General features: G+C 51.0%; 7 protein-coding genes across 7 annotated transcripts; 5 read left to right on the top strand and 2 right to left on the bottom strand.

Moving 5' to 3' along the window:
- Positions 1-59: 59 nt before the first annotated feature.
- CDV56_104691 (uncharacterized protein) lies at positions 60-1,463 on the top strand (the record flags this gene model as incomplete). Its single annotated transcript, XM_026758310.1, has 1 exon — positions 60-1,463. One exon carries the CDS (start codon positions 60-62, stop codon positions 1,461-1,463), a length of 1,404 nt encoding a protein of 467 aa, XP_026614273.1.
- Positions 1,464-1,892: 429 nt separating this feature from the next.
- On the top strand, positions 1,893-3,717 carry CDV56_104503 (mitochondrial-processing protease subunit alpha; the record flags this gene model as incomplete). The annotated part of the gene is made up of 2 exons (XM_026758122.1): positions 1,893-1,991; positions 2,071-3,717. 2 exons carry the CDS (start codon positions 1,893-1,895, stop codon positions 3,715-3,717), a joined length of 1,746 nt encoding a protein of 581 aa, XP_026614272.1.
- Positions 3,718-4,167: 450 nt separating this feature from the next.
- On the top strand, positions 4,168-5,075 carry CDV56_104378 (mitochondrial import receptor subunit TOM22; the record flags this gene model as incomplete). The annotated part of the gene is made up of 3 exons (XM_026757997.1): positions 4,168-4,282; positions 4,495-4,784; positions 5,019-5,075. The coding sequence occupies 3 exons, from the start codon at positions 4,168-4,170 to the stop codon at positions 5,073-5,075; spliced, it is 462 nt and encodes a 153-aa protein (XP_026614271.1).
- An 807-nt stretch (positions 5,076-5,882) lies between these two features.
- Positions 5,883-7,461, bottom strand: CDV56_104133 (uncharacterized protein; the record flags this gene model as incomplete). Its single annotated transcript, XM_026757752.1, has 4 exons — positions 5,883-5,894; positions 5,946-6,198; positions 6,252-7,062; positions 7,134-7,461. The coding sequence occupies 4 exons, from the start codon at positions 7,459-7,461 to the stop codon at positions 5,883-5,885; spliced, it is 1,404 nt and encodes a 467-aa protein (XP_026614270.1).
- Positions 7,462-11,406: 3,945 nt separating this feature from the next.
- CDV56_103561 (putative MFS sugar transporter) lies at positions 11,407-13,163 on the top strand (the record flags this gene model as incomplete). The annotated part of the gene is made up of 5 exons (XM_026757180.1): positions 11,407-11,444; positions 11,505-11,845; positions 11,907-12,144; positions 12,197-12,717; positions 12,772-13,163. The coding sequence occupies 5 exons, from the start codon at positions 11,407-11,409 to the stop codon at positions 13,161-13,163; spliced, it is 1,530 nt and encodes a 509-aa protein (XP_026614269.1).
- A 1,300-nt stretch (positions 13,164-14,463) lies between these two features.
- CDV56_103247 (allantoate permease family MFS transporter) lies at positions 14,464-16,158 on the top strand (the record flags this gene model as incomplete). Its single annotated transcript, XM_026756866.1, has 5 exons — positions 14,464-14,812; positions 14,873-14,968; positions 15,025-15,116; positions 15,176-15,447; positions 15,516-16,158. 5 exons carry the CDS (start codon positions 14,464-14,466, stop codon positions 16,156-16,158), a joined length of 1,452 nt encoding a protein of 483 aa, XP_026614268.1.
- A 26-nt stretch (positions 16,159-16,184) lies between these two features.
- CDV56_102785 (uncharacterized protein) lies at positions 16,185-19,983 on the bottom strand (the record flags this gene model as incomplete). Its single annotated transcript, XM_026756404.1, has 5 exons — positions 16,185-17,700; positions 17,761-18,033; positions 18,083-18,518; positions 19,310-19,639; positions 19,719-19,983. The coding sequence occupies 5 exons, from the start codon at positions 19,981-19,983 to the stop codon at positions 16,185-16,187; spliced, it is 2,820 nt and encodes a 939-aa protein (XP_026614267.1).
- Between the last annotated feature and the right edge of the window lie 1,753 nt (positions 19,984-21,736).

Genomic DNA, 21,736 nt, shown 5'->3' with positions numbered 1-21,736 from the left:
GATGAACAGCAATCCAATATTGGATATATCTATCAGAAATCCATCCAATCCAATCCACCATGCTAGGCACAACAACTACAACATGCAACCACAACGACCTTGCCGTGGACATTCTCGCAAATCTGCCATTACTAAAACTCTACACCCAGATATGCCTCTGTTATCCTGTGGCGGATGCTTCCTCACACCCTGCAATCATCGACACACTGAAAAGGGGCCTTGAACGACTATCTTCAAGCTTTCCCTGGGTGGCCGGTCAAATCGTAAATGAGGGTGCAAGTGAAGGCAACACGGGCGTCTTCAAGATTAAGCCGTTGGACAGAGTTCCTCGACTGGTTGTTAAAGATCTGAGAAATGACCCTTCAATACCAACAATGGACGCTCTTCGACAGGCTCATTTCCCCAGCAGCATGCTGGACGAGAGCGTTGTTGCGCCCCGCAAGACCATCCCACCCCCTGATGAGCCCAGCGACTCGGATCCGGTCTTCATCGTGCAAGCGATTTTCATTACTGGTGGTCTGTTGCTGGCTTTTGTCGGTCACCATATGGCAATGGACATGACGGGCCAGGGGCATCTTATGCGGTTGCTGTCAAAGGCCTGCCGCAATGAGCCTTTTTCCGAGCAGGAACTTTCGTCTGTCAATCTTGCCAGACACAATCTTATTCCTCTGCTAGATGACTCTTACCAGCCAGGTCCCGAGATTGCGCGGCATATTCTGAAGCCTCTCCCAGCTCAGACTACCTGCAATGACCCCTCAGACGAGCGAGGACCTCCTCCACCTCCTCACCCACCTAAATGCACTTGGACATTTTTCAGTTTCTCACCTACCGATCTCGCCAAATTGAAGTCCCATGCTACAAAGACCGCCACCACAGGCTTCGTCTCAACCGACGACGCCCTGAGCGCCTTCATCTGGCAAGCTGTTGCCCGCGTACGTCTTCCACGTCTAGGCTCCAGAGCCGAATTGACATTCGGCCGCGCCGTCGACGTACGGAGTTATTTGGGCGTGCCAAAGACATACCCCGGCTTGTTGCAAAATATGACGTACAACAGCTCCACGCTTCAGGAACTCGTCGAGGAGCCGCTGGGCGTGATCGCATCTCAGCTCCGGTCCTCTCTCGATCCTGAAGCTTTGGCGTATCAGACCCGTGCCCTGGCGACTTGTTTCGCTCGAACCCCTGATAAGAGCATTTTCTCATTTGGGGCGTCGATCGACCCGTCAAGGGACATGATGCTTAGTTCTTGGGCTAAGGTCAATTGCTATGAGCTTGATTTTAATCTTGGACTGAGCACGCCTGAGTGTGTGCGCAGACCGCGGTTCCTGCCTGTTGAGGGCTTGATGTATCTTATGCCCAAGGCGTTGGATGGTGAGATTGCTCTTATGGTATGTCTTAGGGATGATGATTTGGAGAGGTTGAAGGAGGATGAGGAATTTGTTAAGTATGGGAAGCATATCGGGTAGCTATCATTCATGAGTCTACGGAACGCATGTATGTAACAAGAACGATATGGATAGCTTGAAATGCATAGCATCATGCCGCAGAAATATGTAATGAAAGCAATACCGGATTTTCATCGCTTCTGGTGTGATATCGCACTTCTGGACCAAGAGAACAAAATTTTCCTAATCCCTATCCTTTGCAAAACCCTTCAACGCCCACAGAGAAGAATATGTTGAGTCGAGATACTGGTCATTCTCATCATAATCATCGTTGTTGTATGCCAGAGTGATTGATTAGATAAGCCATCGATCGGGGCAAGTCTCCGGTCCCAAATCCTTGCCGTCGCCGCCGTTACGAAAGACCTTGGTAAAGCCACGCTGAGCGGAGAACGAACAATTAGATAGATTCTAATTGTATCCAACAAAATTACGTCCTCTTAGCGAGAGAAGATGCGTCGCTCCGTCTTGCGCGCCGTTGAGTCCGCGAAGCCTCTGGCTCGCGTGCCTCGTTCGGCCTCCAGAAGCTTTGCTACGCTCAATGACTCCAAGGTAAGAGCTGCAGGGCATTGCTTTCCCCCAACAGCGAAGTCCGTCGTCTAAGACTAATTGTGATTCTCACCCTTTATAGGACCCTGCCGAGCTCGATCAGATTACCACATTGCCGAATGGGATCCGCGTCGCTACAGAATCCTTACCCGGACCCTTTGCCGGCGTTGGCGTCTACGTCGATGCGGGATCCCGGTACGAAGACGAGAGCCTGCGAGGCGTGAGCCACATTATGGACCGACTAGCCTTTAAATCGACCAAGTCCCGAACAAGCGACGAGATGCTGGAGACGCTCGAGAGTCTGGGAGGGAACATCCAGTGCGCTTCGTCCCGCGAGTCGTTGATGTACCAGTCGGCCAGCTTCAACTCGGCTGTCCCCGCGACCCTGGGGCTCCTGGCGGAGACGATCCGCGACCCTCTGATAACTGATGAGGAAGTGCTGCAGCAGTTGGCGACGGCAGAGTACGAGATCAATGAGATTTGGGCCAAGCCTGAGCTTATCCTGCCGGAGCTGGTGCACATGGCGGCCTACAAGGATAACACATTAGGGAACCCGCTACTCTGTCCTCGTGAGAGATTGGAGGAGATTAATAAGGCGGTTGTCGAGAGATACAGGGAGATCTTTTTCAATCCGGACAGGATGGTTGTTGCCTTTGCCGGTGTGCCGCACGAGGAGGCTGTTAAGCTAACAGAGCAATACTTTGGTGATATGAAGGCCAGAAATCCGAGCAAAGGCCCCGTATTATCCGGGAATGGAATCGAAACGACCCTGTCGGATTCGGAGACAGCCGCCCGGGAGGGACAGGTGCCGACTGTCCCTCAATTTACGCCATCGTCAACGACCTCCACCACTCCAACTTCAAAAACCCAGTCTGTCCTCTCCAGGCTTCCTTTCCTGAAGAACCTCTCTACCACCGCGTCGAAGCCTGGATCTGTGGCACCCCTTGATCCGTCGTTGGTGCAGCCCTCATCGTTGGACTTGACACGACCTTCTCACTACACTGGTGGATTCCTCTCACTTCCCCCGATCCCTCCACCAGCCAACCCCATGCTTCCTAGGCTGAGCTACATACATCTCGCCTTTGAAGCTCTCCCTATCTCGAGCCCTGACATCTACGCCCTCGCTACCCTTCAGACTTTGCTCGGAGGCGGCGGGTCTTTCTCCGCGGGCGGTCCTGGCAAGGGCATGTATTCTCGTCTCTATACAAATGTTCTGAACCAGCACGGATGGGTGGAAAGTTGCATCGCTTTCAACCACAGCTACACAGACAGCGGAATCTTTGGTATCTCCGCCTCGTGCAGTCCCACCCGTACGATCGAGATGCTTGAAGTCATGTGCCGCGAACTGCAGGCACTGACTCTCGACACGGGCTACAGCGCCTTGCAGCCCCAGGAGGTCAACCGTGCGAAGAACCAACTTCGCTCCTCGCTGCTGATGAACTTGGAATCCCGCATGGTGGAATTAGAGGACCTTGGCCGTCAAGTCCAGGTACACGGCCGGAAGGTCGGCGTCAAGGAGATGTGCGACCGCATCGAGGCTCTGACCGTGGATGACCTCCGTCGCGTGGCCAGGCATGTATTCGGAGGTCATGTTCAGAACAAGGGCCAGGGCACCGGTATTCCGACGGTGGTCTTGCAGGAGGGTGAACTGGAAGGGTACAAACTCCGTCCTTTCCCATGGGAGGAAATTCAAGAACGGATTGCACGGTGGAAGCTGGGAAGAAGATAGATTCTTATGATCCTGCCATAGCGCAGCTCAGGGATTCCCACTGGTTTAAGATCTGGTCTGGGTGTACTATATAGAGGGTGGATGACGGCTTTTACTTTCTTCACTCCCCATTTTTGCATGAGATTTGGTGTGCCATATGTATCTAAGGATGACATCAATAATCGACTTGTACAATATCTAATTCTGCCGAGGCTGTAAGTATACTACCGGTTCGTAATGTCCATAAAAGCACTCCATTGAACCGTTGGCTCATGTACTAATCACGTTGGAGCTGCTTGCCGCTTTAGGGTCGTTTGGTTCGGGAAAAAAGTTGGAGCGGACCACTTCGAATCCGCCGTCCTCCAACAATCTCCGTCACCTTAAGCATCATATTTCCCAGCCGTCACAAAGTCATTTGACCACTTCTTTCTCGCAACCTTTCACATACCGACTTAGTTTATTACCGTCACAATGGTCAAGCTCACCGAGGTAGAGGACGAGCACTTTGCTCAAGAGAAGCCCATGCCCAGCAAGAACAATGTTCTTCTTGCCACGGACGATGAGGATGAAGACTACACTGACACGGGTGAGTAACCTCTGTTAACACCGGACGCTCATTCTCTATGAGCATCTGTTCGATATGGATACCGCGCTTCCCGCCTGCATCTCGCTCCTTCATCCAGGGTCATCTCGCTCCATTGCCGGAGGATGATTCTTCAGCCGGAAACATAGCCCACATGCATTTTCACACTGGCAAGACCTCGAAACAACATATCTAACCATTCAATCCAATCCCAGAATCCGAAATCTCCGTTGAATCCGACCTCGATCTCGAAACCGAGACCTTGTACGAGCGTGTGGCCGCTCTGAAAGATATCGTCCCCCCGTCCGCCCGGCGCCAGATCTCCTCCACCGTTTCCACACTCACCTCGTTCACAAAGTCCAGCATCTCCTTCAGCGGAAAGGCGCTTTGGATTCTCAGCACCAGTGCTTTCCTCCTTGGTGTTCCATGGGCGCTTGCCTATGCCGAAGAGGAGCAGTACGTCCAGATGGAGCGTGAGCAGGGAATGATCAAGGGTGCTAACGAGGTATGTTGACGGACGTTTTTCCCTCTTATAACATTCCACCGAATTGTCTCGACTCGGTTCTTTGGGATCTATCCAGCTATCTGAAGATCGGTGGTGGCGTGAAAACTCTTACTTGTCGACTTGTTCTGCCAAGAAAGCGAGGCACACGCGATTCTGACTTGTATCTTTGCATTTGCGCGCTTACGAGCTGTTTGAGTGTTTCATCGGATCATGCTGACAATGATACTCCTACAGATGCTCACCCCCGGCGCTCTCCCGGCTGAGAACAAGCAGGCCCAGCCTACTCTATAAATGAACACCTCAACCGGTGACGATACAACAGGTGTATTGGACTCTACAATTGCGATGACCCAGCTGAGACGCCTGTTGTTCGGTCCTGCGCTTTGATTCATGATTGTTGGTCTGCCAGGGCTGAGTTCGCAATCAACCGCGGCTAGTACTCTAATTGACTCAACTCACCAAGCGAAGCGACAGAGAACCTCTCGAGATTAAATATGGGCGCAGTGCAAAAAAAAAAAAAAACATGATTCTGGAAAGGTGTTGGAGCTGGTTTTCTCTTCACATATTCCTTTCTTCTGCTGGTTTGCATACTTGGCTGGCGCGATCACAGAAAATTTTTTACGTCGTTTTCGTCACGGTTTAAGTCCTCCTTTCCCTTCGCCTGTTGTATTCGGAGCCTTTGGTCTATTCCATCCGCCTTTTCCCCCCAACATCTTCTTCGGATCTATGTGTACTTGTATAACAAATTTTTCATGTTCATTTCTTGTTATGTCTATTTCTCTTGGTTGTTGATGTACGGTGCTAGATAATGGAACGTGGATGAGCCTAGTGCACGAGTCATGAATTTTGATGTACGTCCGCTAAGCGCTTGCCTAAGTACATATTGAAGCAACTGTTGGTCGTTCAATCAGATCTAAGAGTAATGGGTATCATCGCGAAACAAAAGGCAAAATCAACTCAGGAATCTCTCAAGAGTCAAAGATGGCAGGTTATGTAGGAGTGCCTCGTCAAGTTTGTCGATGGCTGTGCTGATCAAGTATGTGCAGAGGAAAACAGGGCTAGTAAAAGCAACAAGACTGTAGGATCGATGAGCGAGCGTCAGAAGATTGTCTGGACGCAGATTAGTATATACCGCGTAGTCATGGGGAAAATTCAACGTACGGTTGTCTCTCTCGCTGATTTCAGGGTAATATGGAAGTCACGCCAGAGTTTCTTGACCTCGCCGCTGTCGACCATCGAGCCCATCACCTCTGAAGCATACCTGGCCTGTCGTTTATGACTCCAATGGCTGCGCTCTAGAACCTTGTCGTCCTCTAAGTAACCCATGCGTTCGAGGTAGTCGACAACCCATTCGTTAAGGTGGAATCGCCAGTGGGTGAGAGTGTGGGCTAGCGAGGCTTTGTTTTTGCAATGGCTAACAAAGAGTCAACATGGAAATGTGAATAAGAAAGGTAAATGGTGACAAACCGTCCAAGGTAGAACCGCGTGTCCTCATCTGGTAAGCTGTAACCGTCTCTGTCCCTTTCAGGGCCGTCTTCCTCATCTTCCTCATCGTCCTCATCGCTATCATCATCTGACAATGGTTCGAGTGTCTCCAAGGAATAAGCCTTGCCGTATAGCTTCATATCGAACGAAGCAGGATGCTTAGACCTGTTGCACGCGTCACAAGGATGATTGTCTGTGATCGGGTAAAGAGTGATTTCGACATGAGGTCTTGCCAGGAGTGCTCGGCGAAATTTGGCGTTCCAGACGGAAGATACCAGCTGAGAACCAGTGCGTCCTTTGACCTCGTCTTCAAGTTTGGTGAACGCAACTTCATACACCGGATCGGAACGAGGGAAGGCAGGGTTGATCTGGTTGTTTACCATCCACTCAACAGCGTCTTGGAAATATTCTTTCAACTGTTTGTAAGCATGCCGAGAAAACTCGAACGGCATATCTTCTAAAGCGGATGGCACTCCCAGTTCGCCATCATCGTCCTCTAATACGAAATCGTTCTCGTATTGGTCGAGGTCTTCATTGTCCGCAATAGATGACTCGACATCGCTCTCTTCCTGGCGGCGAAACTGGGGCTGACGTACTTGGCTTCCAGCTTCACTCTCGGACTCGTCGTCAGAGTCAGCTTCATCCGAGTGCTCAGCACCTGAGTCTTGTTCCAGCTCCGCTTCGTCCTGGTCTTTTCCACCAGCCCTTCGGCGTCTTAGGGCTTCTAGATGACGTTGGCGTTGAGCTCTTGCCGAATTGGCTAGACGTCCTCGGGTCCGCGTATTCTTGACAACTACATGAACGGCTAAAGTTAGCAAGGAGGTCATCCCAAAAATTGTATCTTTCGTCAAGGTAGCGGCGTACCTGAGTCCTGCAAGTCCTCTAGATCCTCTTCGAGATCCAACATCTCCTGCTGTGATTGCCGCCGCGGAGTTTTCGGGGGATCTGAGTTGATAATTCGCTTGCGTCTCTTGATTGGTGAGGAGCGCACAGGCTCATCGGAGTCCTCAGAATCCTCTTCGACCACAATGGGCTGCACGTTGGCGGTGCCACGTCTTAATCTTCGGCGGGGCTGTATGACCATGTCCTCATCGCTCTGATCCGAAACCTGAATCGGCCGTTCATTTGCAGAAGACTTTGACGACTTTGGTAAGGAGGGAGACCTCTTCCGCTTTCCCGATCGCAATCGCATATTTTTGCGCGCGCTGCGCAGAATCCTTAGAGCACTGTCGCTGCTCTCGTCAACAGCAATTGCGTCTTTGACAGGTGATCTTGTTCGCGACTGGTCTTCGTAATCCCTATGAGTGACAGATGCATAGATGAGTGAGGAATACCGAACCCACCTTCTCTCGGTCTCTGAGGGGTTTGTTCTGGCTCTGAGGACGGCATTCCCTCTGATAAGACTTTCTTTGGCGGGGTAGACGATTCCCCTCGGCGCATCAGGGATTCGCCCTGTTGTAGTGGACTTCGACGGAGGGAAGGTAAGGAGGGATGATCATATCGTAGGGTAGCTAGACGTTCATTCTGACTTCTCGGGCTCCTGTCAATATCTGGCGGCGAAGATAATAGTGGAGCGAAAGAGAGTCGCGTCTGTTTAGCTTTGCCATAAGTGCGGGGCATGAGGAACGGAATTGCAACAGTTGTGACGGTAATAGCAGTGAGGTCTTGATATAAAATAGATAATTTCTAAGTGAGGAATAGGAGACTTGATTAATGAGGACAAGATGACACTAAAGTGAGGCCAAAAAGATGGCTTGGTGAGATACCGCGATGGCACCGCGTCACTGATTCACGAGAGCACGTGATTCATGTTACCAAATTAGTGATCACAGAAATGGACAGAGACAGGACACCGTGAGGAACTACAAATGACTAGAGAAAGATATGAGCAGCGACACCTCATGGTCTTCAGTCTGAACTTGATCGGTCACTTATCTCTTAACAGTGAGAAGTCTGTCTCCGGAGCATTCTACTACAAGACATATGATCCAGGAGCTGGGACGTCATGAACATTCGAGATGCAAGACAAACTGGATTTATCTTCTCCCTCGAGGGTCCTTGCTACTTTCATTGTTATCTACCCGATTGGCATAGCCAACTGAAGTGGTCGAAGAGATGAGGTGTAGCTTCCCTGAGTGACATCTTGTTCCTTCCTGACTTTGCAAGACTTCAGCCATGCGGTATAGTCGAGCTCGGACTCTTCAAGAGCCACCTCTCGATTCTGGTCATTGACATGAGAGCATGCAGCTATGATAGTTTGTATCATCAGTCTGGGCTAGTTTTTTTCTTCAATCCAATGTATTGTCAACAGCATCTTATCGCTCTCCTTTACGCTTTCCTTGAGCCTTGTGTCAACGGCACAGAAAGTCTGGCATCCACACCAGACAAGTCCCTTGGCAATGAAATCTATGAGCTCAAATATTGCAATCAGGGACTAGTCGCCTTTAGCGGGCTGAACTTCTCGGATCCCGAAGTCGATAAGCTAGGATATGCGGTTTCCCTGAGTGGGCCATTATATTGGACTGACGCAGGAGCAATACCTGGCCAAAATATCTCAATAGACACGAGAAGCTCAGAGAATGTGGCTCAATCAGTTCTGAATTTGACGGTGACCCTGACGGTCCCAGGGGGACGAGAAGCAAGCATTCGACAGTGGAAGCGATTATTGACGCGACCTCATGACACTCCAGAAGCTCCCATAACGCTTGGGGAAATCATTTTACTCGATTTTTGCCTGGAGCACAATGATCCGCAGTGGGAACGTCGCAGCCACATTTGGGACGGTCAACCAGAGGCAGCTTCGGAATCGGACTCGGAGTCAGCATCACAAAGGTACAAGGAAATTGTTGAACACCTAATGTCAGTCATTCAACGTGGAAAGGTACGAACTGAGAGTCGGAAGTCGGAAGACACCCTAGGCTTTGAGAGTGGCTCAGATGGCCGCGTTCACCGTCACGATAACGATGCCCCCGTCCGGAAAAATTCCTACAGTCGTCACACTAGATGTGTGGACACTTTTTGCGAAGGATTCGATTCGAAGAAGACTTGTGCGTCAGAGGGTAAAACTCCCGCTAAAGAGGAGATCTGTGCACTATGTTATCCAGAAAGAAACCTTGCAGTCATTGAGAAACACTGCTCAAAACAGGAGGTTAGTGGACGCCAAGCCTTCTACAGTGTTTGCGTGTTGCTCGGCTGCTTTATTGTGGTAGCTGCTCTTCTGTATCTGCTGCGCAGCTTCTGCAGACGAGTGCAGAGGCGATACCGGATATATCGGGGTCTATGTAATTCTCAGACTTCTCGAAGTCCTGCCACGAAATCAAGGTCTTCCTCGGTCTTCCAAGTCGACTCCATACCGGCTCTCTTCCCTGGGTTTTCCTTCAAAACGAAGCTAGAAGTATTGCAGAGGGAAACCGAGACTGGAGCGGACGATGCCAGTGATCCCACGTCGCCTTTCTTCACCCTAAAGCGGAAATGGCATCAACTCGGCGTGTTTCGGAGAGACTCTCGCGGAAGAATTCAAGATGTCTTCGACATAGAGTCACTCGATACCAAACATGCGAAAGATATACAACCCGCTCATAAAATTCCAATCCTCCCTCCAGCGCCCAATGCAAGTATCCGAAGGCACTTCAGAGAGGTAAAGTCAAAGACACCACCAGACTTCTTCAGTGGCGAGGGGACCGAGATCAACAACGATGGGTCAGTCGTCTTTCATCCCACAAGTTTTTGTCAAAAAGTCACAACGGGTTGAGATTTTTCTCGACCATTTGCCTTTTGAATAATCATCCTATCACATTGTTTTATCCCACTTTTTTGTTCCAAACCTTCGAGCTTTGGTTATGAAGGGCAGTACTATTCAAAGTTTAGCATGCCGGTATCCCACAGGTCATTGTATCGATCTTCAAATCTTATGGCTGTCTTGCGTTAATGTTATGTGCCGAAAAACCGTCTTTCCGAACAATGATGATATGGTGTCAAGTCATAAAACTCGGTATAAACTAAGACTCAATCGAAGGGAGTAGGAAGCTGGCCTGGAACCCCAGATTCCAAGGCCCATATTCTATTGTTCAAGCCAGACACAGCTCACCACCTATCTACGGAGTAGTTAGTGCATATTGCGGTCAGCCTGGAAATTTCAACGATTTTCGAGCAAGCTGGATGGGGCAAATGAATCTTGGCCAATCAGCCAAGAGTAAAATTGCCTAAATGTGTTAAAGCTTGTCGAGTTGACTTTTGGACTGTTACACCGATCGAAGTTCATCCTGTCAGTCGTCGAGTCGTCTGTCCCTCCACGTCCACCAACAGACTCCGACTGGTTCCTCCACTATCATCCTCATTATCATCATCATCCCCCGGATTTTCATCGTAAGCGAACACATGGCTTTGGTTTTTAACCTTTCTCCCCCTCGTCGCTTTGTCTATGGAGAAAAGAACTTGATTCTTGGGCCTAGTGCAGTCGTTTCCATTGGTGGACTCGGTTTTCCCCATCGCTCCTGACCCAGCCCGTCCCCAATTCGTGGAAATGTTAGCCCATGCTTTATCAACGGGCCAGAATTTCCTCAAATCCCCGTCCGGGGTTCTACCATGGCCACACGGTACTGGCACCGGGCTAGATCAGAGTACTCCGTAGTGAGCTTCAGTCTCTCACACAGTCACACTCCCCCGTCGTCCGGTCCACCCCAGATACCCCACCACTTAGAAACCTGGAGGTGAGAGCTAGACATCGTTGAAGCATGCGTTAGGACAGTAGCGCCACTGGGGAGAGACAAGTTCTTCGATGCTGATTGGACTGTTCACTGGTGCTTTTTCTCTAGTGTTCACGGGGATGCAGCCATGGGCTTGAGTGTCCCATGGTCTAATATAGTGGGCTGACTGAGCCTGGCTCTTGCTCGTTTCTATCGCCTCGGACACTATCTCTCCTCGATCTCTCAAGGGGCCTATATATCTGTCTCTTGGGACCTTTGGGCAGAGCCTTGTCTTTTAGCATCTTCGTCGTGTACAACAGGACAAGACCCTACGACAGCCTAGCGCTTGGCTGACAGGGACGGAAGACTCTGCGATTGGGCACCTGGTGTATGCTTCTATCATCTCCTTTTCTGTTCTATACAAAGTCGTGTTACACGAATCATCCGTCAAGATGATGGCCAAAATCCTCTCCAAGAGAGGCTATAACTGGTGAGTCCTGTTCCCGACGGCTGCAACGAAACGGACGATCGATTGACGGCAACACTTTAGGTTCGTCTCTCTCGTTGCAGCAGCATGCATGGTTCTCTATGGTTACGATGCGTCCGTCTACAACTCCGTACAGGGTTCCAAGAACTGGGTCAAATACTTTAATGACCCAGATGACAACACGATTGGCGCAGTCAACACGGCCTACACCGTGGGCGCCATCTTCGGTGGTTTCTTCTTGGGTGGTCCCATTGCTGATTACCTCGGCCGTAAGATCGGAATGGCCGTTGGTTGTGTCCTCGTTATTGCATCCACATTCATGCAGGCATGGTCCCCACGTGGTAGCATTGGATGCTTCCTTGCTGGTCGCTGCATCATCGGTATCGGACAGGGTATTGCGTTGAGTGAGTATTCTTCTCCAATGATGTGTATTTTGTCTTTCGCTAATCGAGTACATTTGTGAAGCCGCCGGTCCTATCTATATTGGTGAGCTGGCACCACCGGAGATTCGTGGAAAGATCATGACCTTTTGGCAAATGTTCTACTCCGTTGGATCTTTCATTTGCTTCTGGGTCAACTACGGTTGCACAGAGCACAAGGAGAAACTGGGCGAGTGGGACTGGAAGATGGTTGTCATATTCCAACTGCTCGTTCCCAGCCTGATCCTGGCTCTTCTGCCAACAATCCCCGGCTCTCCACGATGGTAAGCTGATGCAAAATCTCAATACGGCTTCAATAACTGACAATGGTATCAGGTTCCTCCAGCGAGGCGACAACGTTGAGAAGGCCCGCGCCGCTCTGCGCCGAGTCCGCGAGACTGAAGAGGAAGTTGAGGAGGAAATCTTGAGAATCCGTGAGGCCCTCGAGTACGAAAAGGAAGCCATCTCCAGCAACTACAGTGCGCTCTGGAAGGACAAGTCCCTCCGCAAGCGTATGGCTCTGGCCCTCGTCATCAACGCCGGTCAACAGGTCACTGGACAAGGTTCTTTGAACTCGTACTCGACGAAGATCTACCAGAAGGTGTTCCCCAGTGCCGGAAAGATCGCTCTCATCAACGCCCTCAACGCCACCTTCGGTATCATTTTCACCCTGAACGCCGTGTGGATCATCGATCGCTTCGGACGCAAGTTCCTCCTGATTCTCGGTGGTATCGGCATGGGTCTCTGTATGATCATTGTCGCCGCTGTTGAAACCGAAACACCATCGCCGCACGGGGTGAAGACAGAACCCGTCGGCATATCCATCGTGTTCTTACTATTCCTATTCATCTTCTTCTGTAAGTTATCATGAATCGGTCAGTACTCGACCATGACTAACATTTCTGTCTCAGACAAACCCTCTTGGGGTGCTACCGTGTGGATTTGGACATCTGAAGTGTTCTCCATGAATGTTCGTGCCCAGGCCGTAGGTATGGCCTCGCAGACTCAGAACGTCGCCAACGCCATTGTGCAACAATTCTTCCCCGTTTTCCTGAAGAACTGCGGATTCTACGCGTTCTACATGTTCGCGGGGATCAACTTCCTGCTTGCCGTCTTTGTCTGGTTTTTTATTCCTGAGACCAAGCAAGTCCCCCTTGAGGAGATCGACGCTCTCTTCGGCGGCGCCAACCATGTCACCAATGGTGAGCAGATGATGATGGGAGAGAAGCAGAGACATATCGAGACCCAGACCAGTGAGAAGGGTGATGCGGTGACTATTGAAAACCTCGAGGCTAGACGGTAGATGTCTGCCGCTGCAGTGCCCGAGTGGCGTTGAGATTATGACCTTGCTGTATCCAGCTAATATTTATATGTGGTCAATCTGGTATTGATAACTTCCCTTACATGTCTGAGTAAATATGTTGAGTTTCGTCGCTTTCTGTATGAATCATACGTAGTTAGGGCTGGCCTACGGTACTGGTCATCATGGATGAAGTGCTGACAATGGACAACCAACTTAATTTGTCGCGGCAACTGTTGGACCAAGCCATGACAACTGACTCATGCTCCCTCATGGAAGCTCCCATCCACGCCTCGTCAGCTCTTCCCAGGCACAGAGTCAGGTGGTTCGCTGACCCTCGCCCTCTCCACAATTCGGATGTTGAACGGATAGAGCTCTGGAAGGGAACTCGCTCCATAGCACCAGTTCAACCAAGTCTTGAATGAACCTATGAGTCGTCGCTCGGGGGTCTAGTAGTTCACTCCGAGAAAGTAAGCAATTTCCAAAACTACCTCTAGTACCCAATACTTTCTCAAATCGAGCTTGAGCGGAACCCCATTCCGCCCTGCAGCACAAATGACAGTGGATATGCGGTGGATCCATCCCCGCAGTGGAATCTCTCCGCACTTTGGATCTGGGATCGGTATCTGGGGAAGCTGGGGTCGTGGAGAGGTTACAACTTTCCACAAGACACAAGTACCACACTGCTTCTCAAATGGAACTGAAATACTCCTCCGTACACAGGTTCCGATGTAGATCACCAATTCGTCACCATGGGTTTGATGCAAGGTATATATTGCGTTTGAATCCCTACCCCCGATCTAGTCGGGCAAAGTCCATCCTACAACTTGTACTAACAATCCTCGCCTGGCTGGCTTCTGACACCGTTCATTCCCGATTCAGTTGCTCGTTGCTTGACCAGCAGGTGTTATCATTACATCATGATTGGTCTAGTTTTAAATTTGCTGCCGTGCTGGTAGGAATGTCCAGCACCAACTATGCTGTCAAGTCAAAGTCACCTCGAACTCAATCACTCCTTTGAGAAACTCCTTCGTTCTGCAGTGCTGTGTGGTCCGAGCATTGCTCTCTTGGCGAGCGGAATTGCTGTGACTGAGTCAATGAGTCGGCAACGCACCGCGGAATCTAGGATAAAGATCCGCAATATGCGGGGTGTGTGCGTGCGGCATATGCATACATCGAGCCTGGAGCTACCGGGAAATGTCTATAAAGAGGGTAGATATCTCGTCGATCTCATGGGATGGTAGTAGTACTTTTCTTGTAGGGCTATAGTCTAGTTGGTCTTCCTGTACGAGGTACTAGCACCATGGACGAAAAAGACGACTGCACACACTCCGCCATCGAGGATATCAAGTCCTCTTCCTCCCCGCCGAATGAAGTCGATCAAGCAGCGGAGAAACGTCTCCTGTGGAGATGTGACTTGCACGTCGTCCCTATTCTCACTCTCCTGTTCATGTTCGCCTTCCTGGACCGCATCAACATCGGGAATGCCCGGTTGATGGGGCTGGAGAAGGACCTGGGCATGACCGGGCACGAGTACAACATCGCCCTGTTTGTGTTTTTCATTCCGTATATCCTCTTCGAGGTGCCGAGTAATATGCTCTTGAAGAAGATGAAGCCGTCGTGGTGGTTGAGTGGGATCATGTTTGCTTGGGGTTTGTTGCTTTCTTCTGTGCGGTTGACGAGGTGGTGAGTGGTGGCTGACGGTGTGGTAGGTATTTTGACCGTCTGTCAAGGCGTGACGAAGAGTTTTCGAGGACTTGTGGTGTGTCGGGTGCTGATTGGGGTGTTTGAGGCGGGTTTTATGCCTGGTATTTTTTTCTCTTTTGGCCCCATTTCCAAGCAACGATGCTGACTTCTGGATCAGGATCCGTCTACCTGATCAATATGTACTATCGTCGTCACGAGCTTCAATGGCGACTCAACGTCTTCTTCAGTGCGAGTATCTGTGCTGGCGCAGTGAGCGGGGTAGATCCATCCTTCTTCTCTTGATCAACCAGATTGCTGATGCTGGTCAGCTACTCGCTTACGCCATCAACAACATGGACGGCGTGGCCGGGTACAGTGGCTGGCGCTGGATCTTCATCCTCGAGGGTCTCGCCACCATTGTCGTCGCGGTCATCGCCAAGTTCATCGTCGTCGATTGGCCCGAGACCGCCACGTTCCTGACAGAGGACGAGCGAGCGCTGCTCCTCCGCCGTCTATCAGAAGACCAAGGTGAAGCGAGAATGGATCGTCTGGATAAGAAGTCGCTGCGACGGGCCTTTTCAGACCCAAAGATCTACCTGGGGTATGTGAGATGTCCTCCCGTCTTCGATGCCTGGATGAACAAAGCGCTGACAATAACCGACGGTGAAGACCCCTCATGTACTTCGGCATTGTCAACACCGGCTACGCAGTCTCCTTCTTTACCCCCACCATCCTCAACCAGCTAGGATGGACCGCCGTCCGCGCCCAGGTCATGAGTATCCCCGTCTACTGTGTCGCCATGGTCATCACCCTCTCCGCCGCCTATGCCAGCGACCGGCTCCGCCACCGATACCTGTTCACCTTGGCGGGCTGTCTCATCGCGACCATGGGCTATGTCATACTGCTCTGCCAGGCATCCGTGCCCGTCGGGGCGCGCTACTTTGCCGTCTTCGCCATCACAGGCGGCGGGTACCTGACGCAACCGATCCTCATGGGCTGGCTGAGTAACAACATGGCGGGTCATTACAAGCAGTCCATTGCGTCGGCAATGCAGATTGGGTTTGGCAATTGCGGAGGGCTTGTGGCCAGTAACATTTTCTTCAAGGAGGAGGCACCACGATATACTACCGGGTACGGCGTGAGTCTGGGGATGACCTGGATTTGCGGAGCGGCTTGCGCCTTGTTCCTGACTTACTTGGTGAGGGAGAACAGGTTAAGGGATGCGGGTAGAAGGGAATGGAGGCTGGAGCTGCCCCAGGAGGAAGTGGAGAATCTGGGCGATGACCACCCTGCGTTTCGATTCACTTATTAACCGGAATCGAGGTGGTCAGTGGACTGTCACGTATTTTGTACACGTTTGTATAGCGTTCTACTCAAGACAACGCCGTCATGTGATCCTGTTCGGTCCGGTGGCCTGCGAACAGTATATTCCCAGGATGATATGGCTACGCCATTGAATCGAAACACGTATTCGTATGTGCGGTTGCTGCTCCAATGATGGTTTGCGGACGCGTCTGTCCACTCGCTGCCGGTTGCTTGAATGGTGTACTCTCCCTGACTTAACTTGCTTGGCCCCTCCTGGTTCAGGATCCTTAGGCCATACGAGAGGGCAACAGCAGTCTTATCCTGCGCTCTGTGAACGGACCAGACCGTAATCTGTGCATCCTGAGGACTGGCTGCGAGCCGGTACACAAAGCTTGCAAGCTTCTGTCCACTCTCCTCGTACAGGTATTCTTTCTCGTAAGTGGGGGGGGAAGGATATCGCGGGAAGAATGTAGAAATGCCGGATGATACACCATCTTGTTCTGATCGAGTGAAGTTCCAGCTACCGTGAAGGGCTCGAAAGATCGCCATGGCCACCGCCGAACTCGCACTTCTCCTTCTAGGTCGAAGATTCTCTCGCAGAGCCTGCAAACTCGTCTGGACATCGGCAGTCCCTGGTCCACACAGGGCATACCGCGCCGGAACGACAGGGCCGGGTCGTTCATTGAGCTCCGGCAAAGGAGCACGGCTTATCCCCAGGTCCCGAGCAAAGGACTCCATCAACCCAGTATAATCTCCCATTGGGAACTGTCCTCGGTGAAGGTTGGGATCCGCATTCCGAAATTCACGGACACTCTGTCTTTCCTGTGCTCTGCTCTCCAGCTCTTTCGCTGAAAATTGGATTCCATGCTCTGTGTCGGCTCGAGCCCAGGTCTGCGCAAGGCTTCGGGCCTGCATCTCCATTACGCCCCAGTACGGTCCTCTGTAGAAGCCGACAAAGCCCAGGTCAGGGATGTCGGCGTTAGTAGTGCCCTTTCCATCCAGGATCAGCGGGAAGAAGGAGTCATCGGGTGAAAACTCCAACGCAGAGAGAACGTCTTCAGGGAGAAAAGCCAGTGAAGGAAACGGAGTAAATCCCGTAGCCAGGACAATCGCTGCAACATCATCGAGCGGCATACTCTCTGTCCCAAGTAGCTCAATGTCGACTTTTGCCCGACCAGATGAGGAAGCATGCACAGCGGCAACACGGCCGATGGCTGTTTTGATTGCTTTCGACCGGACGAACTCTGCATAATCATTCCCTATAGCTACCCAGGAAGGTCGAATAGTTTCCTCTTTGCCACCCTGTAACCCAATATCGCCAGGGCCGATGTTTGTATAGTCTGCCCCCAAAATGGATCGGAAATAATCGTTCACTTTGGCAACTTGCGTTGCCGAGACAGGGCCAAAGCCATACTCAACCGGTCCTGGTGGCCGCCGAGCCAAATCATACATAGCCAAGTCAAGCGGGAGCAGGGATACCGTCTCCGTGCCAGTTGCATTGTCCCTCTGTTCATGCGGTATATAGGTCGGCACCGTCCAGAAAGGCCGGCTGCATATGTGATGGACTTCAGGGAAGCCACTTGTTTGCATCGGCGACCCCGGCGCATACCTCAATGAGGAAACGTGAAGGGCAAGAGAGGAAGCTGCCTCGACGCCCGACATACTTCCCCCTACGACAACTAACTTTCCTCCACCAGAGGCCTTCTCAACAAGTGCATTCAAATCTTCAATGCTGCGTAGCGCAGAGCTGTGGACAGTTCTGTCGGCGAAGGCAGGAAGTCCAGGGATGTCCGGGGTATATGGACGAGAGAAGTACCCCGAAGCAACGACCAGGAAATCAAAGTATTCGGTCTGCACTGCGTGTTGCTCGGTATCATCTCCGCTGTTTCACCATATCAGCCATGCAATTAGCGAGAGATCAGAACAAATACCTCCTCTGCACCCACTGCACGGTCCATCGCGGCCGGCCACCCGCCACCTCCCGAACCGTACGCACAACCTCACACCCCGACCTGACCACCTCGGCAGATAGGTACCGCTCCGCATAGGTCTCAAGGTACCTGCCCACTTGCCACGCCTGTGGGAACAAAGGCACATCGACACACCCAAGCACCGACTCCCAGGCCAGATCGGAGAAGGACACGGTGAAGCGACTGAGATTCGTCCGCATGGACGGGTTCACTGGTCCAGCTGCGTCATGATCTTTTGAAACGCGTTCACGGCCAGAGTTAGAAATTCTGCCATTGCAATGAACAGGCCACAGGCCACCTATCTCGTGGCGTTTTTCGAAGACGCTTGGGGTGAATGTGCCCTCCGGAAAATGGTGGAGGAGTGTTTTGGCCGTAACGAGGCCGGACGGACCGGCGCCTATTAGACAGAGAGTTTTTCAGTGAACTTGCAAATCTCAGATAGAATCTCTGATTCTATTGGTGTGGAGGAAGTCAGTTTACCTATTATAGCGACCTTCTTTGGTCGCAGCATTCCGTTGCTTGCTATCTTATCTGCTTGAGAGACCCCCCTCACTAGAAGTGCCTATGGTCCGGTGCTCTAATTATTTGAGAACCGCAATACTAGCGTGTAATAGAGATCATGCTCGGGCTGGTTCTCCATTCGCCTAACATAGGCGGGACGAGTGTCGGTTGCGGTGGTAAAAGACTGGTGGGAGCTGTAGTCATGGTTGTTGTTGCTGCGGGGGACACACGCAGGCGGAGAAGTAAATATATATGGACCGAGGTATGAAGCACAGCAACGAGGGGCATCCTGCAGGAGACTAAAGTACTCAAGTATCTAACCCAACCAGCTTCTGGAACTCGAAGAATGAGAAAGCGCAGAAAAGCTCTTGATTCTCACTAAACTAGAGGTGAATCGACTGCCATTATCATTCATGAGGAACAGCCCAGAAGCTGCTTTTGTTACTCAGGCAAAATCACCAAAGCTCCATACTAAGCCAAGAATAACCGTCGAAAACACGGATTCTAAACAGAGGGTATCTATCACAAAAGAAATTTTCACCATCGAACAAGACGCAAAGAAGACACGTGCTTGCTATGGCATAAGGGAGAGAGGGAAAGGAAAAAAAAAGAAACGGCCCGAGCCGCGGATCGAACGCGGGACCTCTCGCAGATATGCTTGGGTTTATCCCTAAGCGAGAATCATACCACTAGACCACCCGGGCGTTGTATGTTGAAGCACATTTCTTAATCGCTCCTCAAGCTGCCCAGGTTTCCTCGCTGTTGCGCCGCGGCAGGCGGCATCAACTTGCATACTTGGCGCGGCATCTCGCGTGATGACGTTGACGCCAAGAGAAAGCGATGAAAGTGACTCGTTTCCAGTGCAACTCGACAGGATAACAATCGTTGTGCGTTTATTGAGCCATTTCAGATTGAGCTGACGGTGCTCGAACCAGACCAGCACTTGATGTCGACGGATAAGAAAGATCTGGGCGGGGTAGTTCTCGGTCAGAAGAGAGAATGTGCCATCGGTCCAAACTCCAAAGTCAATATGATTAATATGCCAGTCGCTCAAGCCAGGCGGATATTTGGAGCTCCGTATGCCGTTCTGGACGACACGAATCCGAAAAGAGCTGGTTGGTGACCAGAGTGTCGATATTCCTTTCCGTCAGGGGGATTTTGTATTGGCTCTTCTGTTTCAGGAGTTCCCTCTCTGCTCGAGCGGAGGGTGACAGCTTGGAAAGTGTGTTGCGGATTCGTCGAATGCCACCACCGGGGAAGGAGGATGTCCGTGGAGGTCCGAAGGGGGTATCGACCCTCCAGGGGTCCTCTGATGCGATGGAGCGGGCGTTTTTCTTGCGTTGCGAGCGGAATCTGGACATTGTGATGGATAGGATTGACTGGTTGGAGTTTTGGAAGTGTTGAAAGTAGAAGAAGAGTTGGATATTGTTGTCGATTGAAGGAAGCCGAAGGGAGGGGAAGGTGGGTGGGATGGCTGTATTAAGTACCTAAGAGGGCAGTCAGTTAAGCAACGACTAGAGGAGACAAAGTTTGACCCACAGGGAAGTCACTGGGCCAGACAGAGACAGCCCAGAGTTAGACTTTGTACGAGAGGAAGTTAGGAACGATAATGATAGTAGTAATATGAGACTAATACCCCCAAAGTCGTGCGGGGCGTTGTGTCGGGATCTCCTCGGAAGAGGGTAGAATACTAGGATATGATTACCTTATATTAGGGACTTGGGAGTCGAGTCTGTCGCTGGCCTCCCGGCAAAGACGTGCCGAGAGTGAAATAGATTGGGGAACTGCGACGTCAGGCCTCTCTGCTTGGCAATCGCCATCGTAATTCCTTTTGATTGAGGCAATAATGTGGATGACTGACTCTTATTGATCGGTTGGTTCTGCGCCAGGACTAGAACACTTGGCAGACATACTCAGTGGACAGGATGTACTCCGATACAGAGCTCTCTCCTGCGCTTGTTATCATTAGACACGAGCACTACTCATGAATGAAGTAGGTACCCTGCTCTTTAGAGTGCGAGACAGGAGTCCCTAGTGCCCAGGACCGCACTTTACTGAGAGCCACTCAACGACGTCATCTAACAGTAACTGACCGAGTTGATTAGTATGGCACTTACGCATCCAGATCCACAGCTATGAGAACATGAGATAATAGTGCTCCGTTTTTCCTAGAGACTCACATTGTATCAAGCCAAGAAACTCGGTATTTCCATTCAAATAGTTCAATCCAATATTCAAGGTGATGATTGACTGGGGGCGCATACCAAGCACTTGGCGTAGATCATTGTACTACGGCGTACTTTATCCTATTTCGTCTTCTCAGATACCACCTCAGTACGGAGAAAGAATAAATCCAACGGGGCGACAGCCGCAAAGACAACAAGAACCTGATATAATTGCTTTTCTATGGCTGACAAGGCAAACCCTTGTGAATACCCATAGGAATTACCGAGTAGATACTCCGTAGATACTCCGCACTCCGCATTGACTCGGTGGAGCCAGCGAGCCGGGATACATTCATCACCGCTTGGCAGGAGTCGGCGCAGCAGACGAATAATACACAAGCCCTGCTGATCGACATTTTCAAGCACGCAGACCTTCATCATCTTCATATCTCCTTCGCTCATGGTCGCAAGGGTATCAAGAGCTGGCTAAAGGCATATTCAGGAGAACACATACTGTAGAGACATGTCCCAGGGCTATGTACACGGTGGTCAAGTGACAACAAGCCACGCTGCATGAATTCAAGCTCCATGGCCTGACATAAGAATATGCTCGCGTGCGGCGCCTTCTGCGCTAGAATATCAACTCAACTCATGCTGGTTTGCAATATGCGGAGACTTACGAAGGGTATCAACGTCGCGAGTACCGACTTGGGAACACTTGGGCCATCTCAATCAAGGTTGTAGACCTACCAGTTGTCCCCAACAGAGCAATCAGGAAATGTATGATATGTGCAACGTGCAACCCTCCAGTTCATCCTATTGCGCTGAGCGGATGGAAGTCGAAGTCTATGGACAAGTCTAGCCCTTCCAACGCACCATACAGAAAGAAAAGTATAACACAGACTAATCCCTGCCCAGTACAACACCATCCCGAATTCTCCTCATGACT

This window comes from Aspergillus thermomutatus, assembly GCF_002237265.1.
Source record: "Aspergillus thermomutatus strain HMR AF 39 chromosome Unknown NODE_99, whole genome shotgun sequence".
Taxonomy (NCBI): domain Eukaryota; kingdom Fungi; phylum Ascomycota; class Eurotiomycetes; order Eurotiales; family Aspergillaceae; genus Aspergillus; species Aspergillus thermomutatus.
The sequence above is the reverse complement of the archived record's forward strand: the minus strand, read 5'-3'. Positions and strand labels throughout refer to the sequence as shown.